The following is a 25,534-nucleotide window of genomic DNA, read 5'->3' as shown; positions in this document are numbered from 1 at the left end:
CTTAACTAAAATACCTTTCCAATAAGGAAGAAAGTATGACTATTTGACATTAAATATAGTATTTGCTATTTTCCCTGTTAATAAAATCATAAAGAACATTAAGATACTGGTTTACTTATAACTCTTAAATGCAAATTAAAAATAAGCCCTCCCACTAACTTTGCAGCTCATTAACAAATACATTTATAACTCTAAGAAATTAACCAAGAAATAGCTTAACTATTTAGGGTGCACTGTATACTAAAAAGAAGGGAGACAATATATAATTCACTCATTTTCAATTTAGTATAATGGTCAGTGTATATTTTTTCTAATGTTTAAGTTTAGTTCTTTTGAATTCTCTGCACACGTATGTATGTATGCATGAGATTCTTAGCCTTTCCCAGTGGTTTATATATTATATGAAGAGGATAAGTTTTATCTCATATTTTACCTTTTTTCTGGATCTTTTTGAAGGCACAATGAAATCATTTTTCTAAATGATTTTCCGTATTTTTTCAGCATTTCTTTATCTTGAACACCAGTTTCCAAGGAAGGAGGATCATTTTGCAGTGTCAGCATTAAAACCTGTGAGAATTTTCAACATAATGTAAACTTCTGAAGATTCAGTAATCAAATATTGTGGCCACAATTTTTCAATACAGACAACCTCCAAACATCTGAGCAGATTTTATTATCTGAAAGTTCACATCTAGATCAGTTGTTTGGAAACTAGAGCTATTTAGGTGTTTTCCAGATAAATAATATCCTATAGACAGTTGGTTTCCCAGGCAATGTGCCTGCAAAGGCTCAACTGTATCAGCACTGTATTGTATGTACTTTAGTTGAAATCTTTCCTTCATGTCTTCTGTCCAATTCTTACACCAGCAAACTTAAAAAAAAAAAACCAAAACCATGGCAAAATTAAAGAGTGTGACCTTGCTAACTTTACCTATTCATAGCTCTATTTCAACTTGACCCCTTGTAACCTGGCCTTCTCTTCCCAGAACTCCTCAAAAGCTTAGATCACAGCAATCACTGATGATGTACTAGTTAACAAAGCTATAACCTTTTTAGTTTGCATCCTTCCAACCTTCCCTGCAGCAATTGTCCATCCTGAATCTCTTCTTTCTTTGACTTACATGGCAACATACTATCTTGATGCATAGAGACATAAGTAACAAAGGTCCTATTAATATGAGGCAATTTGGGGTGATTTTCTATACTGTTTGACTTTTCAATAAAAGCATAACCCATTTTTCTAAGCACAAAGTCAAAACCAAAATTAAAAGGTTATAGTCAGAATTGTTATTTGCCATTCAGATTTAATTTATATTTACTAAAAGGGAATTACTAAAGTTGCAAGTATTTCTCATTTTGAGCAAATAGGTTAACATGTGTATGTCTGGCTACAACTTCAGGAGTCACTGCCTACAATAATATAAAGTAAACCTCATCTTTCTCTCTGACCTCCTTTCAAAAATAAGCCATTTCTTGGGCCTCAAAATAGCCTCCCACCTTACAGTTATAAAGAGTAATCCTTTTCAAAACCTTGTGAATATTCATTTACACCTAGCAGTCTTGACCTTTAGGAAAAAACCAAGGCCTTAAAGTATCACTAACCTTTCACCCATCAAACATATAGGTTAAAAAATATATACACACGTTTTGAATATGGACACACAGAGAGGTTTTTCATATTATCCTTACTTATTTTGTCTCTCTCTACGTTCTTAGTGCCTTAAAGGGGACAGAGTAACATTTTAAAGGTTCTAAAGTGCTCCAAGAACATAAATACATGAATATCACTACGACAAAAATTCACAATGGTGCTCACCATTTTAAACAATCATAAGGCATTTTGTAAAGCGGGCAAGCAAAACTATAAACAACGGCTAGAGCTACAAATAGACAGAATTCATGTGCATATTCTCACTTAGGGGTCACACAGATGAAAATGGTTGCCAACAGTACTGGCAGGACCATCTTGAAACACAAAAAACTCATTTATTACTAATGTTGGCGACATTAGGATTAATAACTAAATTTCGGGTAACTATTCCTTCAGGGTGGGGCTTCCCAGGTGGCGTTAGTGGTAGAGAATCTGCCAATGAAGGAGACACGAGAGACACAGGTTTGATACCTGGGTCGGAAAGATCCCCTGGAGTAGGAAGTGGCAACCCGCTCCAGTATTCTTGCCTGGATGATCCTACAGAGGAGCCTGGTGTGCTACAGTCCATAGGATCATAAAGAGTTGGACACGACTGAGCAACTGAGCCCACACGCACACACACACTTCTTCAGGATGTAACAGGTCTTTAAATAAAAGATGCTTAAAGTCTTACCACAAAGCAAACTTCTATTCAATAACAAAGAAAACAATACATATGTATGGCACATGAACAATCTGCATGGATCTAACATATAAAAAGCACTTAAAAACAGTGGCTGACACAGATGAGTGCTCAATGAATGTCAGCAATAATTACTGTTAACATGGAACTCTTCCAACAACCTTAACAGGTAGAAATGATCATCATCCCCACTGAGGCTGCTCTACACAGGTGACTGTGGGGGAACACACACTAAAATGAGACAGATCAGATCGGAACATCAAACTAGCTACATAGTCAGAGGAGATGGTGGGTCATCAAATAAGAAGGTCAGCTACAATGTAAAGCTACCCAGTGCAACATACCAAATATCTAAAAGAGATTCTAACTGCTAAAGAAGTTAGAAGGAATGCAGGGCAGAATACGATGGATAAGAATGTCCAATGATCCCACAAACACAAGAGCTCCAGATATGTGTATTTACAGGCAAATGGAGGACAAAATGCTAATATGAATGGCTGAGTTAGTGTAAATGAGAACAATTACTATTTTTATAAACTCTTACATTCATATAGTGCTTTTTAATATAAAAATACTTGTTCATATACTAATAAATCTACATAATTCTTAAAAAAGAATGTCAAATGAGGTAACCCTCTGAAAGAGAACTGAGACATGAGCTGGGATAGTATTGTGAATATAAGCCTTACCTTCATTGGCGGATACTTATGATAAGGAGCTGCCCCTGTGGCCAGTTCAATGGCTGTGATCCCAAAACTCCAGATGTCAGCTTTGAAATCATAACCACGAACCTGTACAGAACAGAGAGATGTACAAGATTACTTTTACCACCCAGGAGCACTTTCAAGATAGCTTCTAATATGTATCAAGAACCACAGACTTTAAGCTGATAAAATATAATCTAAAGTAGGCAAAAGCTAAATTTACTTGGTAAGAGGAAAAAAGAAAAAACTGAATTAATGTCTAGCATCAACAGGGAAATGTTTAAGTACTGTATATTCACTTAGAGAAACATCATACACTCAACTAAAAGCAATATTAATGAATCCTATATGAAAATATGGAAAACCACTTTATGATATAATATGAGAAAGCACTTAAGAAAGAAGATTATTAAATTCTTCAGAAGCTTTGATACTATTACAAACAGGTATACAATCTATTAAAGAAAAAACTAGAAAGACCTAAAACAAAAATAAAAGTTTGGCAGTCTTTTGTTTTCCAAATTTCCTATGTTACAATATTATTTTATCACCTTAATTTTTGGGGTGAAAAAAATTACAAGGGTAAGAATATTTTTAAAGTTGCTAGTGTGAATATGTTGCCAAATTTCTCTGCTTTATACTGTCACCAGCATGTTATAAAATTAAATATTTTAATTCTCTATCCTAAGCAATATAGGAGGAGAAACAGGATTTGGGAGTGTGTGGTTTGAAACCTAAAATTAAAGCTCCATTATTACATACTGCCTCAACATGGGGTAAATAGAAGGACCTGCAATGACCTAAGTGAAAGTTTCTTACCCCACTGTCCTCCCAAGGAGAATGTGCCCTAGGCCCCAAGCCCTGCTTATCAAATGATCAGGTGCAGTTCCTGTTTATTCCTGAGTAGTAGGTTTCTGCTCCCTGCCAGCCCTCAGAAAACAAGCCAATCACACCTTCACAAGGAAACCAAAGGGCACATCGCTTTCTTGATACTACAAAGCCTATCTCCTGGAGCAACTGTTCATTCCCTTCCTAAGTGCAAACCCATAAGGCATGCAGTGTCCTCTGCCTCCAGATACATGTACAAGCAAATAATAAATTGCGGCCAAGCTCATCAGGCCCGGTGTCAGGTACCTGCATGTTCAGTCATCTCCATAACCCTAGTGTGGGAAGTCCTGACCCACACTAGGGTCAATACAGGCATTGTAACAGAGTGAAAAGTAGATTCAGTTCTACATACAGAGTTTGACATAAGACATTAATGTAAAACATCTACAGGGAGTTGGAATCCCTACCCAATAGCTTAAAAAACAAGACTCGACTGGATATAATTCATAAATAATGAACAATGAACAGGTAGGAAGTAGAAACAGAAACAGCAAGTATGTGTAGTCAGAGAAGAGTCAGAGATGATGTGCTGGGAAGCAGTGTTGCTTAGCAGTAGAAGGAAAGCCAGGGAGAAGTCAGGGAAATGGTCTAATAAGTAGGAGAATGAGGAAGCTAAAGATGTGAGTAAAGGGCATGCCAGTCAGAATGGCTGCTATCAAAAAGTCTACAAACAATAAATGCCAGAGAGGGTGCGGAGGAAAGGGAACCCTCTTACACTATTGGTGGGAATGCAAACTACTACAGCCACTATGGAGAATGGTGGCTTAAACAGTGGAGATTCCTTAAAAAACTGGAAATAGAACTGCCATATGACCCAGCAATCCCAATGCTGAGCATACACACCGAGGAAACCAGAATTGAAAGAGACCCGCATACCCCAATGTTCATTGCAGCACTGTTTATAATAGCCAGGACATGGAAGCAACCTAGATGTCCTTTGGCAGACGAATGGATAAGAAAGCTGTGGTACATATACACAATGGAATGTTACTCAGCCATTAAAAAGAATACATTTCAATCAGCTCTAATGAGGTGGATGAAACTGGAGCCTATTATACAGAGTAAAGTAAGTCAGAAAGAAAAACACCAATATGGCATACTAACGCATATATATGGAATTTAGAAAGATGCTAACAATGACCCTATATGTGAGACAGCAAAAGAGACACAGATATAAAGAACAGTCTTTTGGACTCTGTGGGAGAAGGCAAGGGTGGGATGATTTGAGAGAATAGCATTGTAACATGTATATTACCATATGTGAAACAGATTCAGGTTCAGTCCAGGTTCAATGCATGAGGCAGGGTGCTCGGGGCTGGTGCACTGGGACGACCCAGAGGGATGGGACGGGGAGGGAGGTGGGAGGGGGGTTCAGGATGGGGAACACATGTACACCCACGGCTGATTCATGTCAATGTATGGCAAAACCACTACAATATTGTAAAGCAATTAGCCTCCAATTAAAAAAAAAAAAAAGATGTGAGCAAAGGGGGAAAGGAACAGCTTCAAATGCCACAAAGAGAATAAAACAAGGAGCAAAACATGAGCACTGGATTCTAGAATTAGCAGAGTTTCCTTCCATAAGGTGATGGGATGAGTGACATAAACTGTAGTCTGTTTGACACAACCAGGAAATAGGGATGTGGGGAAAACTAGTCCTTCAAGAGCCACATGTAAAAAGATCAGGTCATTTAACTTGTACTAAGGATATTACCATTAAACCAGTCTTATACTATTCCTTAGGTTGCCTTTGTATAAATCTTGAGATTAACATGTCCTTTGCTAAGTTCTAGAGTTTGGGGTTTGTTTATTTTTAAGCATGATGCCAAGTCTTAGACAAGGATCAGAGGCATGTTTCCCAAAGGTAACCTAGCAGACCACTCGAAAGCAAACACTACTCAGTTTTTTTAATTTTGTAAAAAAAAACCCAAATCGCTGTAAAAAGACAAAAGACCCAGTACCTGTTCCATAACTTCAGGCGCCATCCAGCAAGGGGTTCCAACAAAGGTTTTTCTCACTTTATTTCGAGTAATGTCACCACCAGTTGCTAAAAAAGCACTAACTCCAAAGTCTAAAACAGAATATAACCACAAGGGATTAAAAGTACAGTAACTAACATAAATAGATAGGAAAATAATATAATGTAGTTATGGTCCTACATACATAGTATGACCTTTTCTCGTTTTTCTGCTGAACTTCTTGACTAAATTAACACATAGCTTAATGGGTTCCTCATTCTATTCCTCTCCACCTCCACACATCATCTCCTCAGATTTTCCTCCTTGCTCCAATCCATTCTTTTCATCTTCCCAAACTAAAACTCTATATCCATTAAACAATAACTCTCATTGTCCCTTTTCCTCAGACCCTGGCAACAACCATTCTACTTTCTGTCTCTATAATTTTGACTACTCTAAGCATTTCATATTAGTGGAACCATACATAATTATCTTTTTATAATGGAGTTATTTCACTTATCACAAGATCTTCAAGGTTCATTCATATTATAGCATGTGTCAGAATTTCCTTCCTTTGGAGGCTGAATAATATTTTATTGTATGGACATACCACATTTTGTGTATACATTCATCCACTGATGGACACTTAAATTGCTTCCATATTTTAGCCATTATAAGTAATGCTGCTATGAAAATGCGTGTACAGATAGCTGTTTCCATTCCTGCTTTAGGTTCTTTGGGGTTATATATTCAGAAGTGGAATTGCTGGGTCATACAGAATTTTTATTTTTAACTGATTTAAGGAATTGCCATACTGTTTTCCACAAGAACTCTACCATTTTATGTCCCTACAAATAGTGAACAAGGATTCTGATTTTTCCACATCCTTGCTATTTTGTATTTTTTTGATAACAGCCACCCTAATGGGCATGTTATTATCTCCTTCTAGTTTTGACTTGTATTTTTTCCCTGATGATTAGTGATACTGAGCATCTTTTCATGTGTTTTCTGAACATTTGCATATCTTCTTTGGAGAAATCTCTATTCAAATCAATTTTAAAATTGATTTTGTTGTTGCTGTTGATTTCGAGGAGTTCTCTGTATATTCTGGATATTATAAGTCTCTTGTCAGATGCATGATTTGCAAATATTTTCTCCAATTCTATGGGTTGCCTTTTTCATCTGTGGATAATGTCTTTAAGTGCACAAATTTTTAAAATTTTCATGAAATTCAATCTATCGTTTTGTCTTCTGTTGCCTATGCCTTTGGAGTCATATCTAAAAATCACTACCAAATCCAATGTCATGAAACATGTGCCCTGTTTTCTTCTAGAGTTTTATTGTTTTAGGTCTTTATATTAGAGTCCATTTTCAGTTAATTTTTGAATATTATGTTAAATAAGGGTCCAAATTCACTCTTTTGCATTTGGATATTCAGTTTTCCCAGAACCATCTATTGAAAAGACTCCTTTCCCCACTGAATGGTCTTGACACCCCTGTTAAAAATCACTTGATCATATTATACGAGGGTTTATTTTTGGGCTTTCTATTCTATTCCACTGGTCTTTATGCCAATTTTTATACCAACAACATACTGTTTCTATTACTATTGCTTTGCAATAAGTTTTGAAATCAGGAAGTGTGAATCCTCCTACTTTGTTCATTTTTTAAAGACTGTTTTGGCTACTTGAGGTTCAAGCTTACATATGAATTTTAGGATTTTTTTTCTATTTCTGCCAAAAAAAAAAATTATTGAGGTTTTGACAGGCATTGCACTGAATCTGTAGATTACTTCGGATAGTACTAACTTTTTAAAACAATGATAAGTCTTCTAATCGATGAACAAGGGGGATGTGTTTCTATTTATTTACATCCTCTTTAATTTCTTTCAGCAATGTTTTATAGTTTTCATTGTACAAGTATTTCACCTTCTTGGTTATGTTAACTTCTAGGTATTTTAATTATTTTTGATGCTACTTGTATACAGAATTGCTTGTAATATTTTTCTCAGATTGTTCATTGTTAGGGTAGAAAATGAATTGATTTTTAAGTGCTGACTTTTTATCCTGCTTTGCAAAGTTCATTTATTAGTTCAAGCAGTTTGTTGTTTTTTTATGTAATGTTATGCTTAGGATTTTCTGCATGTAAGATCATAGAATCTGCAGAGATAAGTTTACTTCTTTCTTTTCAGTCTGAATGTCTTTTATTATTTTTCTTGCTCAATTGTTCAGTTTAGAACTTCCAGTACTAACACATTCTTCCCCTGTTCTGAACTCAGAGGAAGCGCTTTCAAGCCTTTCATCACTGAGTATGATATTCATGGTAGGTTTCTCATATGTAGCCTTTACTACACTGAGGAGGTTTCCTTCTGTTCCTACTTTGTTGCATGTTTCTATTATGAGAGTGTTGCGGTGTTGCTTTAAGTCCTGCCTGACTCTTGCGACCCCATGGACTGTAGCCCACCAGGCTTCTCTGTCCGTAGGATTCCTCAGGCAGGAATACTGGAGCCGGTTGCCATTTCCTTCTCCAGGGGATCTTCCCAACCCAGGAATGAAACCTGGGTCTCCTGCACTGCAGGCAGATTCTTCACCAGCTGACTACAAGGGAAGCCCATGAAAGGGTGTTAAATTTTCTCAAATGTTTGCTCTGCACTGAGATGATCATGTGGGTTTTCTTTTTCTCTTTGTTCTGGTAATCTCACGTGTAACACTGATTTTCACATGTTGAACCACTCTTGCATTCCAAAGAAATCCTACTTGGTCATGGTGTATCATCCATTTAACATGCTACTGAATTTGATTTGCTACTAGTATTTTGCTGGAAATATTTACATCAATGTTTATAATAGATACTGGTCCATAGTATTCTTTTCTTGGGTTAGTATCTCTGCCTGACTTTGGGAATAGGGTAATTTTGGACTCAATAAAATGAATTAGAAAGTGTTTCTTCCTTTTCAAATTTTTGGAAAACTTTGAGGAAGGCTGTTATTAGTTCTTCTTTAAATGTCTGACAGAATTTACCAGTTAAACCACCGAGTCCAGGGCTTTTCTCTGTCAGAAAATTTTTGATTATTGATTCAATCTCCTTACAAGCTATATATAGGTCGGTCATTTAAGATTTTCTATTTATTCATGATTTCATCTTGTTAGGTTTTATGTTTCAAAAAATTTGCCCATCTAGGTTATTCAATTTGCTGGAGTAGAATTGTTCATAATACATCTTATAATCCTTTTTATTTTGGTAGAATTGGTAGCAATATCCACATTTTTGGTTCTGATTTTAATAATTTGAGTCTTCTTTTGGTTTTTTCTTAGTTTACCTAGCTAAAGGTATGTCAGTTTTTTCAACTTTCGGTTTCATCAATTTCTTCTATTGCTCTTCTTTCTCTATATCCTTTTCTCAACTCTAAATTTTATTATTTCTTTCCTTCTGCTAGCTGAGTGTTCAGTTTCTTCTTTTCTGATTCCTTAAGCTGTGAAGTTAGGTTGTTGATTTGCTAGCTTTCTTTTTTTAAAATAAAGCATCTAAAGCTACAAATTTGCCCCTTAGCAATGCTTTCACTGTGTCCCATGAGTTCTGGTATGGTTGTGATTTTGTTTTCATTCATCTTTAAGTATTTTCTAGTTTCCTGTGTGATGTCTTCCTTCATCCATTGGTTGTCAAAATCTATTTGTCAATCTATTTTTGTTTAGTTTCCACAAATTTGTGAATTTTCAAGTCTTCTGTGGTTGGTTTCTAGCTTTACCTCATTGTGATAAGAGAAAATACTTTATATGATTATCACTTAATCTGTGGCCTAAAAAATGGTCTATCCTAGAAAATGACCCTTGGACACTTCAGAAGAATGTGTATGCTGTTCTTAATCGGTAGAGTGCTTTGAATATGCCTGTTAGATCTAGTTAGTCAATGTGTTGTTTAAGTCTTCTATTTCCTTACATTCTGTCTGTTCTACCCATTATTAAGACTGGAGTACTAAAGTCTCCAACTATTACTATAGAACTCTCTACAGTTCCTTTTAGTGTTACAGAGCTGTCTATAGTACCCTTCAGTTGTGTTACTTTTTGCTTCATATATTTTGCTGGTATGTTAATATGTGCATGAATGTTTGTAACTGTTTATCTACTTAGTATATATATTTAACCTTTTATTAATATATAATGTATTTCTTTGTCTCTTACAACCTTTTAAATATAAAGTCTATTTTGTCTGATATTAGAGTAGCCACCCTGTTCTCTCTGGTCACTATTTGCATAGAATATATTTTCCCATCCTTTTGCTTCTAATCTATTTGTATCTTTGGATCTAAAGTGAGTTGCTTATAGACAGCATATAGTTGGATCATGTTTTAAACCATTCTTTTAATTGGACAGTTAATCTATTTACATTTAAAGCAATTATTGATAAAGAGGGACTTACTTCTATCATTGTGCTATTTTTTTCATATGATTTAAAGCTTTTGGGGGCTTCCCAGGAGGCGCTGGTGTTAAAGAACTGCCCTGCTAATGCAGGAGCCATAAGAGACATGGGTTCAATCCCTGACTCAGGAAGATCCCCTGGAGAAGTGCAGGGCAACCCATTCCAGTATTCTTTTTTCTATTTAATGTGTTTGTTTATTTGTCTGTATTGGGTCTTACTTGCTCCTGGGCTCCTCTAGTTGCTGTACATGGGCTGGAGGCATATGTGATCTTAGTTCCCCGACCAGGGATTGAACCTACATCCATTGCATTGGAAGGTGGATTCTTAACCCCTGGACCACCAGGGAAGTCCCCACTCCAGTATTCTTGCCTGGAGAATCCCATGGACAGAGAAGCCTCATGGGCTAGCGTACACAGGGTAACAAAGAGACATGACTAGAAGCAACTTAGCATGCATGTTAAGTTGCTACATGCAACTTAAAAACAAAACAACAAAAAAACTTGTTCCTCATTTCCTATATTACTTATTTTGTGCTTAACTTTTTGTTGCAAAATGCTTAAACTTTTTCCTCATTTTAAAAAATTTATATTCTATAGCTATTTTCTTTATGGTTACCATGGGGGTTACACTTACCACACTGATGTTTTAACACTAATTTGCATTTACACCAGCTTAACTTCAATAACATACAAAAACTTTTTTCTTAACAGCACTATTCTCATCTCTTCAAATTGTTATCACAGAATTACATCCTCATAAACTGTGTGCTCAAAAACATAAACTAATCATTCTTTTAAATGCATTAGTCTCTTAAATTATGTAGAAAAGAAGATGTGGTGTTACAAACCAATGCTATTTTAATATCAAGTTTTAGACCAGTAACTGTTTTCTGTAATGTGTTAGTCTCTTAAATTATGTAGAAAACAAAAAGTGCAGTTACAAACCACTGTTACAATAATAGTAGTTTTTTTTAACATACCCACATATTTACCTTAATTGAGTTCTTTATTTCTTCATACTGCTTGGAGTTATTATCTAGGGTCCTCTCATTTTACCTCACACAACTCCCTTGAGTATTTCCTGCAGGGCAAGTCTAGTGGAAATATATTCCCTCAACTTTTGTTTATCTGGAAATGTCTTAATTTTTCCCTCACTTTTAAAAGCATCCTTGGTTGCCACTTTTTTTCCAGAACTTTGAATACACTGTCCCTTTGCCTTCTGGCCTCCAAAGTTTCTGATGAGAAGTCTGCTGACAACCTTATTTAGGACGCCTTGTATGTGATGAGTCACCTGTCTCTTGCTGTTTTTACGATTCTTTTTCTTTGTCTTTCTTAAGTTTGATTATAAAATGTGTCTCTGTGAGTCTCGCAGAGTTCACTTTAACAGGAGATCACTGAGCTTCTCAGACATTTATGTTCATGTTTTTCATTAAGTTTGAGATGTTTTCAGCCATTATTTCTTCAATTATTCTCTCTGCCCCTTTCTTCTCCATCGAGGCCTCACATAATGTGGATGTTGGTCTGCTTAATGATATCCAAACAGACCCATCAGCCTCTATTCACTTTGTTCAATCATTTTCCTTTCTGTTCCTTGGAGAAGGAAATGGCAACCCATAAGTCTGTTCCTTAGACTTGATAATTTCCATATTCAAGATCATCAATTATTACTTCAACTAGACCAAATCTGCATTTAAATCCTTCTAATAAGTTTTTCATTTCACAATTCAAGTTATTGTACTTTTTAGCTCCAGAATTTCTTTCTTGTTTCTTTTTAAGTCTTCTCTCCTTATTGATATTTAGATTTTATTAACAATTGTTGTTTCAAGTTTTTCCATATCTTTTAACTCTCTCAACATCTTTAAGATGGTTGTTTTAAAGTCTTTGTCTAATATATCTGCCATCAAGCCTTTTTCAGTGATGGTTTCCTTTCAATAGATCATACTTTCCTGTTTCACTCAATGTCTTGTGATTTTTTCTTATTGTTATTGAAGATGGACATTTGAATCTAATAATGTGCTAACTCTGGAAATCAGATTCTTCCCCTTCCCTGGGATTTACTGTTTTTTGTTATTGTTTTGTTTTTTGGGGTTGCTGTAGGCTGTGTCTGTGTCAAGCATTGGCCTAAAATGTAAACTTAAGGCCTTCTCAGATCTTTTCTGCACCTTTTCCTGAGAACAAACATTCACTTTTCAATTTTCCCTGCAAATGTTGTTTTTGTTTTGGTTTTGTGGCCACATCACATGGCTTGTGGGATCTTAATTCCCTGATGAGGGATGGAATCTAGTGCCTTGGCAGTGAAAGTGCAGAAGCCTAACAACTGGACCCACAGGAAAGTCCTGTAGTTATTTTCTATTGTCCTAGTCTTTAAGGTTTGGCTTCAAAAAGAGGAAGAGGAGAGAAATGAAGGAAGGAAAAAAACACAATGGCCTGTTCAAGTGCCCTGGAAATCATGTAGAAAGGAGGAGCTGTAACAACAATGGCTGCCTGTCTCTTTGTCTGCATCTCTGTGATCAGAAGCTGCAATTAGTAACCAGAGCAGATGCTAGGATATTTAAAGGACAGGGTTCTTTCTGCCCACCATAGTTCCTGCAAGTTGTGTGCAAGTTGCTCCAAAAACATATGCATAGCTGCCTGCCATGTGGCTGATGGGTAAGAAATCAGCAGCTCTGAAACCGACAAAAATTAACTCCAATTTACCTTCCAAGTCTTGTTCTAAAAGTTTCAAGCAATCAATGGAATGCAGAATTCCAAAACAGTTACACTAGACAGATTCTGCCAATTCAACTGTTGTCTAGGTGGGGAGAAGATTCTTGGTGCTTTCTACTCTACCATTTTCCTAGAATTCTTTCTTTTTTGTTCCTTACCATTTGATTTTGCTTCTCTACCCAATACAGCATTAATTGTGCCTGGTTTTGAACTTATGTAAATGGAATCACAAGCTATATATTCTGTTTCGACCAGCTTCATTCACCCTGTGTTTTTATAATTTATTTAATGCTTCTGTATACAGCTGGAGTTTTATTCCTTTCCATCACTATGTAGCATCAAGCTCAAGTGCGTGTGTGCTCAGTTGATTCCGATTCTTCGTGAGCTACTGGGCGGTAGCCCTCCAGGCTCCTCTGTCCCTGGGATTTTCCTGGCAAGAATATTGGAGTGGGTTGCCATTTCCTCCTCTAGGGAATCTTCCCAACCCAGGGATCGGATCGAACCCACGTCTCTGGTGTTTCCTGCACTGGCAGGCAGATTCTTTGCTACTGAGCCACCAGCGAAGCCCATTATATAGTATTCTAAAGTATAAATTAACTACAATTTACTTATACATCCTACTAACAAAAGGCTTGGCAATGTTCCAAACTTTCAATGCTTACTAGCACTACGGCACACTGAAGTGTGAGTTCCTCTACACCTCACATGGAGAAGCTAAAGTCTCTGGGCATGCGTACCTTCAACTTACTAAAATGCTCCTACTAGCTTATATTCTCACCATCAGAAGGTGAGATTCTCTCTTGCTTTACATCCACACTGATAACCAGTACTGTCAGATATGTTTGCTACATCAGTCAGTATAATGTGATTTCCCAATGTTACTTTATTGTGCATTAATTGCTAACTAGTTGAGGTTGTACACCTTTTACTATATTTATGTGTTGATGTCTTCATTTGAGGTTATTTGACTTTTCCTTAATTAGTTCTTTGTATATTCTAAATTTGAGCTCCTTGTCAAGTTATTCATTGTGCAAATATCTTATCTACTCTGTGGTTTTGCTTTTTTACTTATTAATGGTGACAAACTTTTCTTCTTTTGATGAACAATAGTTGCTAACTTTACAGGAGTTAAATTTACCAATCTTTTTCTTTATGTTAGAACATGATATGGCTTAGTTAAAATATTCCCTTACCTGAGGACATGAAGATGTGTGCCTAAATTTTCTTCTAAAGCTGAAGAAATAATTCAAGGTTTGGGTAGTTATCTTCCTCCTGCCAACACCTGACTGTTCCAGCAGTGTGGGACCAAGCTGAGATTTTCTCAGATGATCTGCTTGCTCAACAGTCCTGCAGTTCAGCCATTCTGGAGTCTCACCCTGGGGGAGGGGGCATTTCACCAAGATACCAACACTGGAAGGCCTTGGACTCTAACTCTTATCTCTTCAACTCTGAGTCTACCAAAAGTACACTTCCACCTCTCAGATGTGTCTTCCTAACTGGCAAATAACCCATTTCTCCCAGAAGAGAAATATAACGTCCCTAAAGCACATTTATTAAACACAATGAAATGTCTTGACTACTTCTCCTTTAGAGCAAAGTTAAAGAGTTGTATAAGAACCCACAGAAGATGACTCTAACAGGAGTTAGGAATAGATAACCATAATAAGTAGTGGTTAGAAAATGCCTAAGACTGAAAATGAAGGATGAGTAGTGGAAGATACCTTGAGTCAGCAGGGATATATCAACATAGTATGTGTGACCAGAGATGGTCCAGGGTACAGAAGAGAAAGCTGACTAAGAAAACATAGAAGATAAGTAATGCTGTTCTATCAGCCATTAACCTAAAATAAAAAGAAATACTAAATCAGTACCTGCAATCTGTACCGAGCCATCTTCTCCAAGAAGAATATTGCCAGCTTTCACATCTCTGTAAGGAATAAAAAAACTACTTATTAAAAAACACTTATTCTTTGGAGTTACACAATTTAAGAAGTTCAATATATTCACCACAACACTGGTAATATTTAAATGCTTTAATGCAAAATTGCATTAAAGAGTATTAGGGCCAATAGCAGAATTTTTAAAATTGTAGTCACTTGTACTAAAATCCAAACACGGTAAGTAGAAAGCTATAGTAACATATAGCTTTTACTAGTAAATCTGGAAAAACTCAAGATTATTAAATATTTGACTGAGATAACAGGGGCCAAAGAATGTGACCCTCACTCTCACCTTATCTACTTTTTAAAACACACTGATTTTTCTACACTTTATGAACAAAATTTTAAAATGATCAGTATGTGGCTGATAATAGGGACTATTCTATGCTTGTAGCATAAGGATATAATATAAATTGCTCAAACTTATCTATATTCTTATTAGTAACTAAAACAACTCAAGTAATACATAAATACATTTCTGTTATAAAAACCTAAACATCACTGAAAGGGTCAAAATCCCTTTTGACCACTGTTCTCAGGTCTAATATTCTCTACAAAGTTTCCAACCATTATCAGTCTAGTTAATAGAATATGTTCCTGCAACATATCTGGGCTTTTCTTCCAACATAAATGATATTGTACTATCCATTCAAATCTACAGCATGTTTTTCTCATGCAATAAAGTGTCAGCAGAATCTGCAAAATTTACATTCCTCAACTCCTATGAGTAATCCATTTCTTTGATAACCTAGAGAAACTCTTACAAGGCACACAGAATGTACAAGGGGGCCGTCTATAGCACTGTCTGAAGTAACAAATAAAAAATGGTAACAATCTAGAAAGTCAACAGTAGCAGAAAGGTTAAATTAAATCTGTTACATCCGAAGGCTGGTAAGGGCTCCTGCGGCCGCTGTTTCAACCCCGGGGGTTAACAATCAAGATGGTACATGCTGAAACCTTTTCTCGTCCCTTGAGTCGGAATGAAGTTGTTGGTTTAATTTTCCGTTTGACAATATTTGGTGCAGTAACATACTTTACAATTAAATGGATGGTAGATGCAATTGATCCAACCAGAAAGCAAAAGGTAGAAGCCCAGAAACAGGCAGAAAAATTAATGAAACAAATTGGTGTGAAAAATGTGAAGCTTTCAGAATATGAAATGAGTATTGCTGCTCATCTAGTAGACCCTCTTAACATGCATGTTACTTGGAGTGATATAGCAGGTTTGGATGATGTCATTATAGATCTGAAAGACACAGTCATCTTACCTATCAAAAAGAAGCATTTGTTTGAAAATTCCAGGCTTCTACAGCCTCCAAAGGGTGTGCTTCTCTACGGGCCTCCAGGCTGTGGTAAAACGTTGATTGCCAAGGCCACAGCCAAAGAAGCAGGTTGTCGATTTATCAACCTTCAGCCTTCAACACTGATGGATAAGTGGTATGGAGAGTCTCAGAAACTGGCTGCTGCTGTTTTCTCCCTTGCCATAAAGCTACAGCCGTCCATCATCTTTATAGATAAGATAGACTCCTTTCTACGAAACCGTTCCAGTTCTGACCATGAAGCTACAGCCATGATGAAAGCTCAGTTTATGAGTCTCTGGGATGGATTGGATACTGATCATAGCTGCCAGGTCATAGTGATGGGAGCTACTAATCGTCCTCAAGATTTGGACTCAGCTATAATGAGGAGAATGCCCACGAGATTCCATATCAACCAGCCTGCTCTGAAACAAAGAGAAGCAATCCTGAAACTCATCTTGAAAAATGAAAATGTGGATAGGCATGTGGACCTGCTAGAAGTTGCCCAGGAAACTGATGGGTTTTCAGGCAGTGACCTAAAAGAAATGTGTCGAGATGCTGCCCTCCTCTGTGTCAGAGAATATGTTAATTCTACATCGGAAGAAAGCCATGATGAAGATGAAATTCGACCTGTGCAACAACAGGACCTGCATCGGGCAATTGAAAAGATGAAGAAGTCAAAGGATGCAGCATTTCAGAATGTTTTAACACACGTTTGTTTAGATTAAGAGTAAAGATCGTTTGTACAGTTCAACATGACTAGTTTGGTGTACCCTCTTATCATTAGTGGAAATAACTGAAGGAGGAGTGTTCTTTCAACAGTGAGAGAGTTTTATGTTCATGACACTGGTTTTATACTCTGAATTCTAAGTTATTGAGACATAGTTGTTATATAAATGGTATTACTACTTGTGAAAAATCATGAGGAGGAACAATTTAATCAGCCTGACTGTGGGTGCTTGTGTTTGACCTCTTTAGCCATATGTTGCAGCCTTCTAGCGTCTAAGCTGGTCTTAAGGTAACAAATGATTTACTGAGTCATTAGTGAGAATTGGAGATGTGGTTAAGTGCTGGATATGTGATTTCTAGATATGTGAGAGTGTGTGTATGTGTGTGTGCGTGTGTGTGTATATTAAATGTATATATTCACACATTTTATATTGACATTCTGTAGATAGGTTTGAATACAGAAACTTTTTTTTTATCCCAACTACTGAATCAAAAAGTACCAAATAGCATATAGCAAAACTAAGATTAATGGTTGTGTCTAAAAGGTACAATGATTCAGCCATTTCTAGTTGTCACTTATTTCAGGTTTTTTTTTTTTTTTAAGTTGAGTGTTTCTCTGGAGTTGTATAGTTGAAGTCAGTGACATCAGAAACTTAGATGTGGCTCTATTATGGTTGTCGGGATAATTAAATAAAAATGCTTGTTCAGTGATCAGCACTGATCAGTGTTCAGTGAATGGTTATCAGGCAGTTGTGTGATCAACACCAATTTCACCGCTTGCTGCAAGCATGCTGAGTAGAGACGTTTTTTTATTGATACATGTAAAGGTGGGCTGAAAGCCTCACAAAAGAATGGCTTTGAAAACCCTCAGCGCCATTCAGCCCATGTATGTGACTTTTCCTTTCTTTGTTTAATGTAACAGTTCTGTTATAACCATGGGTTATCAATATTTTAAAAATATATGTTCTTTAATTATGTCAAATATAATTTGGTCATCAAAAACGAAATGATAGTTTAAAACTAGCTGTTACTAAATGTGCTAAAAATACCCGTTTTGTAATCCTGACTTTTTGTTTTCTTAGCAGATTATAAATTATGCCCTGCTTAGTACAGATACACACATCAGAATCCCCCTATTGTGTCTGTAGTCGTTTGATGCTGTGTGCACAAAAGATGACAGGTTTTGTCCAAAATGTCACTAACCAGAATTCTGTTATAGGCACTTAAAACACAAGCATGAGGAAAATGGCACGGTATGATCTTGAGGTGCCTTCTGAATTTTTGTTTTTATTGTATTTCTTTGAAAACTCTGTTGTTATTTACGAGTTATTCATTAATTTCTTTGATAATAAGTCTCTCACAAGAACCCATTGGATAGTTTGTTCATCATTTGTTCTTTGAATGATGGGTGGGGCAGAGGTTCAAGTTTTGAAAAATTGTGAAGATGATTGAAAAATTGATGCAAAACACAAAATACCAAAAATAAAATATTTCATCCTCATTTTTAAAAACTATTATACTATTATTTTATAAATATGCAATAAAGAGGTCCCTCTTAATTGAGAAAAAAAAAAATCTGTTACATCCATGAAATTTATTAAAGTCAATCAACATGTTATGACTTCAAATGCCCTCTAATACATAATACATACTGCCAGTGAACACTTCAAATAGGACAGTGCATTTTGTATGCCACCATTAGTTACACACACACAGGCATGAACACATCTTTCCATACACACCAAAAGGAGAGCAATGAATTTAGTTTTTTTAAAGGAGAGGAGTAGGACCAGAGTCAAGGAGAACAGTGTTTGACTGTCCTGTGGGAGTGGACTCACCTATTTATTTCATAATTAAAAATAAATATAATTAGACAAACACAAGAGAGCCAGAACTTGAAGCTAGACCGAAAGAAAAGTGAGGCTAGGTCATGGAAGAAGGCCATTTGTCAGGAAAAGGAACCAGTGAAAGGACAACACATCATCTCTTCCCTGTCCTTCCCATCTTCTTTTCCCAATCCTTAGATAACCATTCCTTGGTAAATAACGAACAACAGTTTCACAAATGTTATGTAGCAGCATCACCATACCAAGAGTACATAACACTTTTCCTGAATATATACTGAAGCATAAAGAAATCATGTTACTCAGTATTTTTTAATGCTTATAAATGCAAGGAATTTATAAGACTTCTTCCCAGAGGCTGACTTACAGTAAAGGCTGGCTCACTTTGTCCTACAAACTTAAAGTCTACACAATGAACAGGAGAGAACTGAGGATATTTCCTTCCTGTGGTGACAAAGACCATTCAACTAAGCCAACCATGAACCTTCAACTCTTTTTTCTGAATGACATCTAAAACTTAATGGAAAAAAACAACATACAGTTTAGTCACTTCCTCCTCTGTTTTTGCAGCAGGTTACAACATATAGTGTTAGTACAGAAGCTGATCCTCTTACAACTACATGAGAAGTTGCTGAAGAACTCAACGTCAACCATTCTACAGATGTTGATCATTTGAAGGAATTGAAAAGGTGAAAAAGCTTGATAAGCAGGTGCCTTACGAGCTGACCGCAAATCAAAAAAATCATCGTTTTGAAGTGTTGTCTTCTCTTACTCTACCCAACAACGAACCATTTCTTGATCAGACTGTGACGTGACAAAAAGTGGGTCTTATACAACAACCACAGCTGATCAGCTCAGTGGTTGGACTGAGGAGAAGCTCCAAATTACTCCCCAAAGCAAAACCTGTAACAAAAAAAGGTCATGGTGGCTGTCTGCTGGTCTGACGCACTACAGCTTTCTGAATCCTGGTGAAATGATTACATTTGAGATGCGCTGAAAAATGCAATGCCTGCAGCCTGCATTGGTCAAAGAGTAGGCCCAATCTGCTCCATGACAATGCCCAATTGCATACTGCACAACCAACACCTCAAAAGTTGAACGAACTGGGCTACGAAGTTTTGCCTTATATGCCATATTCACCTGACCTCTCGCCAACCAACTACTACTTCTTCAAGCATCTTGATAATTTTTTGCAGGGAAAATGCTTCCACAACCAGCAGGAGGCAGAAAATGCTTTCCAAGAGTCCATGGAATCCCAAAGCACAGATTTTTATGTTAAAGGAATAAACAAACTTATTTCTGTTGGCAAAAATGTGTTGATTGTAATGGTTCCTATTTTGATTAATAAAGATGTGGGAGTGAAGTTGTGAAGTTGCTCTGTGGTGTCCGACTCTTTGCGACCCCATAGACTGTAACCCACCAGGCTCCTCTGTCCATGGGATTTTCCAGGCAAGAGTACTAGAGTGGGTTGCCATTTCCTTCTCCAGGGAATTTTCCTGACCCAGGGATCGAAACCGGGTCTCCCGCATTGTAGGCAGACACCTTTACCATCTGAGCCACCAGGGGAGATAGGCATGTGTAGGATGTGTGGGAGCCTAATTACAGTGATTTAAAATTCATGGTCTAAAAAATAAATAAATAAAATTCATGGTCTGAAACCACAATTATATTTGCACCAACCTAATAGTGCATAGAGCACATCTCTCATCTACTCATCAAATAGATTTAAATAACTAAAAAAAAGACAACCTGCTTTACATCAACTTATGGAGATAAATGAATCACTAAATCCATCCATCCATCCAACTAAACACTAAAATAAAACTTGGTTATCTCTGAAGAGATGTGGAGCAGCAAAACAATCAATTCAACTACATACCAAAACAAAATCAATTGTTCCCTCCTGCTATCCCAGCTCCCAACTGCCACCTCTTAACTCTGTTCCAAATATCAGACTTATAAACTAGTATGCTGTAACAAAATAAGACAACTAACTATCCATCTACATAGGAGACCAGTTAAACTACGACATACTGTATAAACAAAATACTACAAATACTAACAAACATATGTGGTAATATGTTTATTTTGGCATAAATCTCTCTCAAAGGAATCACAAGAAAATGGCAAGAAGTAGCTCCTTCTAGAGCAGGATACTAGAAGTTCAGTGGAGGAAGGAGACTCTTTTTTAAAATGCTTTATTTTTTAGAACAATTTTAGATTTACATAAAAATTGAGAAGATGGTGCAGAGGAGCTCCCATATAGCTGTCAGCTAGTTTCCCCTATTATTAACACTGCGCATTAGTATGGTTCTTTTGCCACATTAGTCAATCAGTACTGATGCGCTGCTGTTAATAGGATGTCCTTCTAATGGAATTTGTATGATGTTTTCCTCGTGATTAGATTGATATTAAGAGTTTGGGGAAGGAAAACCAGTGAAGTGTCATTTTCATCACATTGTGTCTAGAGTACATAGCATTACCATGAGTTAGCACCACTGATCCTGAGAAGGCCTGCTTTTTAATGCTTTACCATTATGTACCATTTGAACTTTTAAGCCACACATTGGCATTGTTACTGTTGTTCAGTCACCTAGTCGTGTCTGACTCTTTGCAGCCCCATGAACTGCAGCACGCCAGGCTTCCCTGTCCATCACCAACTCCTGGAGCTTGCTCAAACTCATGTCCCTTGAGTCAGTGATGCCATCCAACCATCTCACCCTCTGTCATTCCCTTCAATCTTCCCCAGCATCAGGGTCTCTTCCAATGAGTCGGCTCTTCCCATCAGGTGGTCAAAGTATTGAAGCTTCAGCATCAGTCCTTGCAGTGAATATTCAGGGTTGATCTCCTTTACGATTGACAGGTTTGATTTCTGTGCAGTCCAAAAGACTCTCAAGAGTCTTCTCCAGCACCACAATTCGAAAGCATAAATTCTTTGGTGCTCAACCTTCCTTATGGTGCCTCTCACATCCATATATGACTACTGGAAAAACCATAGGTTTGACTATACAGACCTTTATCAGCAATGTCTCTGCTTTTTATTTTTAATACATTGTCTAGTTTGTCAAAACTTTTCTTCCAAGGAGCAAGTGTCTTTTAATTTCGTGGCTGTAGTCACCATTTACAGAGATTTTGGAGCCCGAGAAAATAAAATCTGTCACTGTTTCCACTTTTCCCCTTCTATTTCCCATAAAGTGATGGGATTAAATGCCATATCTTAGTTTTCTGAATGTTGAGTTTTAAGCCAGCTTTTTCACTCTCCTCTTTCACTTTTGTCAAGATGTTCTTCAGTTCCTCTTCACTTTCTGTCAACAGGGTGGCGTCATTTGCATTTTTGAGGTTACTGATATTTCTCTCAGCAATCTTGATTCCAGCTTGTGATTCATCCAGCCCCAAATTTTGCATGACATACTCTGCATATACATTAAATAAGCAGAGCAACAATATATACAGCCTTGATGTACTCCTTTCTCAATTCTGAACCAGTCTGTTGTTCAATGTCTGGTTCTGTTACTTCTTGCCTTGCATACAGGTTTCTCAGGAGACAGGTAAGGTGGTCTGATATTCCCATCTCTTTAAGAAATTTCCATAGTTTGTTGTGATCCAGACAGTGAAAGGTTTTAGTGCAGTCGATGAAGCAGAAGTGGATGTTTTGGAATTCCCTTGCTTTTACTGAGATCCAAAGGAAGCTGGCAATTTGATCTCTGGTTCCTCTGCCTTTTCTAAATCCAGAAAATCATTTTCTAAACCGTTCATCTGTAAGTTCTCGGTTCATGTACTGCTGAAGCGTAGTTTGAAGGATTTTGAGCATTACTTTGCTAGTATGTGAAATGAGCACAATTGTACAGTAGTTTGAACATTCTTTAACATTGCCTTTCTTCGGGATTGGAATGAAAACTGACATTTTCCAGTCCTGTGGCCATTGCTAAGTTTACCAAATTTGCTGACATACTGAGTGCAGCACTTTCACAGCATCATCTTTTAGGATTTGAAACGGTTCAACTGGAATTCCATCACCTCCACAGGCTTTGCTCTTAGTAATGCTTCCTAAAGCCCATTTGACTTCACATTCCAGAATGTTCTGGCTCTAGGTGAGTGATCACACAATCCTGGTTATCCTGGTCATTAAGACCTTTTCTGTATAGTTCTTCTGTGTAGTCTTGCCACCTCTTCTTAATCGCCTCTGCTTCTGTTAGGTCCTTACCATTCCTGTCCTTTATTGTGCCCATCTTTGCATGAACTGTTCCTTCGGTTTCTCTAATTTTCTTGAAGAGATCTCTAGTCTTTCCCATTATACGGTTTTCCTCTATTTCTTTCACTGTTCATTTAAGAAGGCTTTCTTATCTCTCCTTGCTATTTTCTGGGACTCTGCATTCAGTTGGGTATAACTTTCCCTTTCTCCTTTGCTCTCTGCTTCTCTTCTTTTCTCAACTATTTGTAAGGCCTCCTCAGACAACAATTTTGCCTTTCTTTTTCTTACAAATGGTTTTGGTCACCACTTTCTGTACAGTGTTATGAACCTCTGTCCACAGTTCTTCAGGCGCTCTGTCTACCAGATCTATCTATTCATCAGCTCCACTGTATAATGGTAAGGGATTTGATTCAGGTCATACCTGAATGGCCTAGTGGTTTTCCCTACTTTCTTAAATTTAAGTCTGAATTTTGCAATAGGGAGCTCATGATCTGAGCCATGGTCAGCTCCAAGTCTTGTTTTTGCTGACTGCATACAGCTTCTTCATCTTCAGTTGCAAGGAATATAATCAATCTGATTTGGTGTTGACCATCTGGTGACGTCCATGTGTAGAGTCATCTCTTGTGTTGTTGTAAGAGGGTATTTGCTATGACCAGTGTATTCTCTTGGCAAAACTATTAGCCTTTGCCCTGCTTTATTTTGTATTCCCAAGCCAAACTTGCCTGTTACTCCAGGTTACTCCAGAAGTTATTTCTTAATTTCCTACTCTTGCATTCCAGTCCCCTATGATGAAAAGGACATCTTTTTTTGGTGTTAGTTCTAGAAGGTCTTCATAGAACCATTCAACTTTATCTTCTTCAGCATTAGTGGTTGGGGCATAGAGTTGGATTACCATGATACTGAATGGTTTGTCTTGGAAAGGAACCGAGGTCATCCTGTCGCTTTTGAGATTGCACCTAACTACTGCATTTCGAACTCTTTTGTTGACTATCATGGCTACTCCATTTCTTCTAAGGGATTCTTGCCCACCATAGTAGATATAATGGTTATCTGAGTTAAATATTGGTGTTACCCATTCAAAAACTATTTTCTGAGCTTCTGTCTTTTTAAAAAGCATTTACTTATTTTGTTGTGTTAGGTCTTGGTGTGGCAGGCAGATCTTTCACTGTGACACAAGCATGCTCTAGTCGTGGAACACGGGCTCCAGAGCACACATGTGGACTCAGCAGTTGTGGTGCATGGGCTTCGTTGCTCTGAGGCATGTGGGAGCTTAGTTCTCTGACCAAGGACTGAACTTGAGTCCCTGCATTGCAAGGCAGATTTTTAATCACTGGACCACCAGAACAGTCCCTAAGCTTTTGTCTTAAGTGAAGAAACGGCAATCTCTTGTCAGCAGAACCTATACTTTGGATGACTACTTTTTCTGATCAATTAAGATAATAAATTTATGTTTCCCTCGTCAGACCAAAAATTGCAATCTATAGAACAGCTTCCAAGAGTAAAACCAGAGGAATACCATGAAGCTAAATGGCTCACTGGATAATTAAACACCAGTCTGTCCTCACACACAACAGGACAAATTGAACTTTGAAGGAAAAGATTTGTAACTAAATATCTGGAAATCAATATAATAGTCCTTTTTTTTTTTTAAACCTCATCTCAAAGAATATCAAGCAACCCACCAGCCCCCAGTTATATCCTCCAACCACTCTTAAATAGCAAGAACAGTAAGTTGTTTTTCACAAATTGATGCCATTTCTCACATATCACTATTACACCAAAGTTGCAAATTCCTTTTAAAATTAAACTTAAAATTAAAAGTACAGAACAAGTTTCTCCCCATTACATTTTCATAACTCAACAAACAGCATGCCATGTGCTACGTGCTAAGTCACTTCAGTCATGTCTGACCCTTTGTGACCCTGTGGACTGGAGCCCACCAGGCTCCTTTGCCCATGAGATTCTCCAAGCAAGAATACTGGAGTGTGTTGCCATTTCCTCCTCCAGTGGATCGCCCCAACCCAGGGATTGAACCCGTGTCTCTTACATCTGCGGCACTGGCAGGCTGCACTGGCAGGCTGGTTCTTCACCACTAATGCCACCTGGGAAGCCCAATAATAGGCGCAGTTCAAGAGAAGAAATGAATCATAACAAAGCTGAAAAATACACTACATTTATGCATCTTAAACTGACTAAACATCTACCACTTCTGTTAAAGCTAACCCCTTTAAATAGGAAAAAATATTTGGGTACATAGATACAGAGAGAAAAGTGTAACTCTAATTTAGAGACCTGTTCACTCTAGTAGAAACCTCTAAAGCCTCGGGGGTCAAGGAGAAAACACAGTAGAGACAGAGTAAAATTATTTGACCTAATCCACCAGACTGATACAAATCTATCTGAAATAACAATTGGACTCTAAAGATATGGGAAGTAACAAAATCTACTGAAAACATCGATGCCTGCTTCCCAGGAAAACCACTTCCTCCCAACTTTCTCCTACTGAAGTCTCAGTGCAGCTCAGCTC

General features: G+C 37.2%; 2 protein-coding genes across 3 annotated transcripts in view; one reads left to right on the top strand and one right to left on the bottom strand.

The window, feature by feature from the left end:
• The window catches only part of OXSR1 (oxidative stress responsive kinase 1), a 94,711-nt gene that overhangs the window by 32,661 nt on the left and 36,516 nt on the right, over positions 1-25,534 (bottom strand). For both annotated transcript variants that reach the window (XM_043885603.1, XM_043885604.1), the window contains exons 5-8: positions 14,876-14,931; positions 5,887-5,996; positions 3,023-3,124; positions 434-567 (exon numbers count right to left, since the gene is read on the bottom strand). In XM_043885603.1, coding sequence (XP_043741538.1) covers positions 434-567; positions 3,023-3,124; positions 5,887-5,996; positions 14,876-14,931 — 402 coding nt within the window. The remainder of the gene's footprint in view (positions 1-433; positions 568-3,022; positions 3,125-5,886; positions 5,997-14,875; positions 14,932-25,534) is intronic.
• On the top strand, positions 15,835-18,546 carry LOC122682635 (outer mitochondrial transmembrane helix translocase-like). Its single transcript, XM_043885615.1, has one exon. The coding sequence runs from the start codon at positions 15,885-15,887 to the stop codon at positions 16,968-16,970; it is 1,086 nt and encodes a 361-aa protein (XP_043741550.1). The 5' UTR covers positions 15,835-15,884; the 3' UTR covers positions 16,971-18,546.

This window comes from Cervus elaphus, chromosome 24 (genome assembly GCF_910594005.1).
Source record: "Cervus elaphus chromosome 24, mCerEla1.1, whole genome shotgun sequence".
Taxonomy (NCBI): domain Eukaryota; kingdom Metazoa; phylum Chordata; class Mammalia; order Artiodactyla; family Cervidae; genus Cervus; species Cervus elaphus.
Note: the sequence above shows the minus strand (reverse complement) of the source record. Positions and strands in the feature narration are given on the sequence as shown.

Excerpts from the sequence above, each read along its gene's own strand:
- LOC122682635 (XM_043885615.1), top strand. The coding sequence starts at position 15,885 with ATGGTACATGCTGAAACCTTTTCTCGTCCCTTGAGTCGGAATGAAGTT.